We start from the raw sequence: 2,759 nt of genomic DNA on the forward strand, positions 1-2,759 counted from the left end.
ACATTAATAAGAAATAATTAAGTGAATTAAGAGACAAAAATGATAATATTTAAAATAATAGTATAACTATAGTATTTTATTTGTTAAAAAGCATGGTATTAAGTGGATAACTATAGTATTTTTGCAGGTATATGGTTTCTTGAGATGTATCTGATAGAAACCCATTAGTTAGTTAGCTAGTTACATTATTTAGTTAGCTAGGTTAGCTGGTTGAAGAAATAAGGCATGTTGTCCATAAAATAGAAGAGGGATTGAGAGGAGTTACTCAATTGGTGAGTTACTATTGTGGCTAGGGAGAGTCCGAGATATCTCAAATATCTAGGGAATTTGTGCATTCTTTCTGATCATCAACAACAGTGCTTCCTTGGTGAGCTTATTCTGAACCAGTTTCTATCAGTATCTTGAGAGAATCAACTAATGTGATACATTTGCATTTTCTTTGTTTATGCTATGTTGTGGACTTGCTGATCAAAGTTGTTTTGAATTGTGGATAGGTGTAAGGTCATGATTCAGGCTGCTGAATCAGAAGATGATAAGAGTACAGAAGCTGAGAGGAAGGCGCAGAGGACCATCTCTGGAGCACTCTATACTATTTGGAAAAGAGAAGGTATATTGGGATTTTTCAAAGGATTGCAGGCACATATATTGAAAACTGTTCTCAGCTCTGCATTACTTCTGATGGTGAAGGAGAAGATTGCAAAGTCCACATGGATTCTAATCCTCGTGATTGGAAGATACCTGTCTGTGAATTCCCCCAAATTGAAGGCAGTTTGAATGTGTGATTATTATATATTCTTTAAAAATAAAATTCATCAAAGAATGTGCTAAAATTGTCTGTCTGCTATGGAGGAAAATAATGGCAGTTGCAAGAAGTGAGTGTTGCTGGTAGTTTAGATGGTGTTTCTGAAGAAGGAATACGAAAAATGGAAATTCAGATCAATGGAATCTGTCTCATCTAATATGCTTTTCTCTCGTAAGACCTTAGCCTTAAAGTATAATTGCTAACCCATTTCTCTGTTTTCTGTTAGCACCATGTTATGCACCTCCAATTGTACTTGTGATTTGTATCATTTGGTAAATGCCAAGTCAAGCTCAAAAATGATATTATTGATAATAATAACAACAATAAGATAACAATCTTTTAGGAATAATGCTTTCTTTCTCCTATTTGTCTCTTGCATTCTGTAGAATTACAATACAAAACACAGTTACACAAGGACCTCTCAATTTCCCACTAGAAAAGCAGTTGTCTTCATTAAGCTCACCCCGATACAAGCTATAGATTTAATTGGTAACAAAATTTTAACTATGAAGCATTCCAACAGCCAACCACCTTTTTTCATAACAGGAAAATGTAACCTAAGAAGAGCACTGAGCAGTAAATCAATCCAGGTTTAGAAATCAAATTGGCACCATCAGAACTATAGGGAGCAAAGGTTCCTGAAGGAGTGTTAGTGGTCAAGACCACAACAATCCAGTTATCTTCTGAACCAATACCAATTCCTGTATACTTTGTGTCATTGAGACTATCAGAGTAGAGAGATTTGGTGAAATTAGTGAGGACAAGACTTGGAACCAGGCCAGGAACACAAGCAGGCATTACATTTCCATCCCTTGTGTTGGAAATAGCCAAGTCACACTTAGATAAAAGGTCTGGATAGTTAGAAAACTGAGGCTCTGTGCCAGGTACAGTGTTAGCACCTGTGGTATTTGTGCAGGGTTGTTTCTTGAATTGGTCAGCTATTTTTTCAGCAAGGCAATCTGCATTGTCATTCCTTGTTAGAGCTTTCAAGTTTAACGATGCTCGATACTTGTTGATACCCTGATAAAGATTGTCTTCCTCATCTGCAGGAGAATGTTAAGGTGAGAGTGCAGTCTCAACATGTCAACTGCAATAAGTATGCGTATGCTAGTGAATGTGCACGTGTGCCAGAAAAAAATTGACATGAGAGATTTTGAAATTAATTCTACTCAACTTTAAAGCAAACGAGCCATTAGATAGATGATTTATAAAATGGTAAATTTTGATAGAGTGTATCATCAAATCTCTTTTTACTTTTACTTGGACATGCATGCTATATTTGTTTGTGGTGCATGCAAAACAAATTGCATATGTTATATTATATTCCGTTTTAAAATATTTATCAAACGTTAGCTCCAAAACACGTGGAACAAGATAAAATCTAGTTCGGTACTCAAAGCAAATAATCAAATACATTGCGATCCTCAACAAACAATCTTTAGACAATCCCAGAACAATATGTCTCCTAGTCAGTTCTAACTCGCATAGGCCATTGAGAAATTAACACAAGAAATTAATGACACCACTCACAAGACAAATGATCAAAACCATGTGTACCCAGAAAATAAAAAACTTAAAAATGGTAGAGTTACGTTAGTGTACTAAGGAAATCACTAAGAAAAGTATTAATACACAATAATTGCTGTATAATAATAATATCAAGGGATAATGATCATTAGCTGATTCAAGAGAGACTGATTCAAGAGAGAGTGCAAGTACTGACCATCGTCACATTTAACTGGATAGCTTATTAAGAGAATCACAAGGGAAGAAAGGAGAAGCCGTGAGAACGGAGAGAACTTGGGCAGCACCATCCTTTCCAGTTAATTTGTGGCAGAAGGAACGGTATAGCTAGTACAGATGTAGATGAAGAAGATTGAAGACTACTCCTATAGCAAAAAGAGTTGCCACTTTTGGACCCTATATGAGGGGTGCAAAGTGCAAACGCAAGTTTCCT

The 2,759-nt window shown here is 35.8% G+C and overlaps 1 protein-coding gene across 1 annotated transcript; it reads right to left on the reverse strand.

The window, feature by feature from the left end:
* Positions 1-1,086: 1,086 nt before the first annotated feature.
* On the reverse strand, positions 1,087-2,759 carry LOC114369905 (uncharacterized GPI-anchored protein At5g19250-like). The gene is made up of 2 exons (XM_028327180.1): positions 2,526-2,759; positions 1,087-1,845 (listed from the first exon to the last, which is right to left on the reverse strand). Exons 1-2 carry the CDS (start codon positions 2,614-2,616, stop codon positions 1,340-1,342), a joined length of 597 nt encoding a protein of 198 aa, XP_028182981.1. The 5' UTR covers positions 2,617-2,759; the 3' UTR covers positions 1,087-1,339.

This window comes from Glycine soja, chromosome 10 (assembly GCF_004193775.1).
Source record: "Glycine soja cultivar W05 chromosome 10, ASM419377v2, whole genome shotgun sequence".
Taxonomy (NCBI): Eukaryota; Viridiplantae; Streptophyta; class Magnoliopsida; order Fabales; family Fabaceae; genus Glycine; species Glycine soja.

Coding starts and splice junctions, on each gene's coding strand:
- LOC114369905 (XM_028327180.1), bottom strand. CDS start 2,616: ATGGTGCTGCCCAAGTTCTCTCCGTTCTCACGGCTTCTCCTTTCTTCC. Junction 1,846..2,525: donor TCCAGTTAAATGTGACGATG/GTCAGTACTTGC, acceptor ATTCTCCTGCAG/ATGAGGAAGACAATCTTTAT.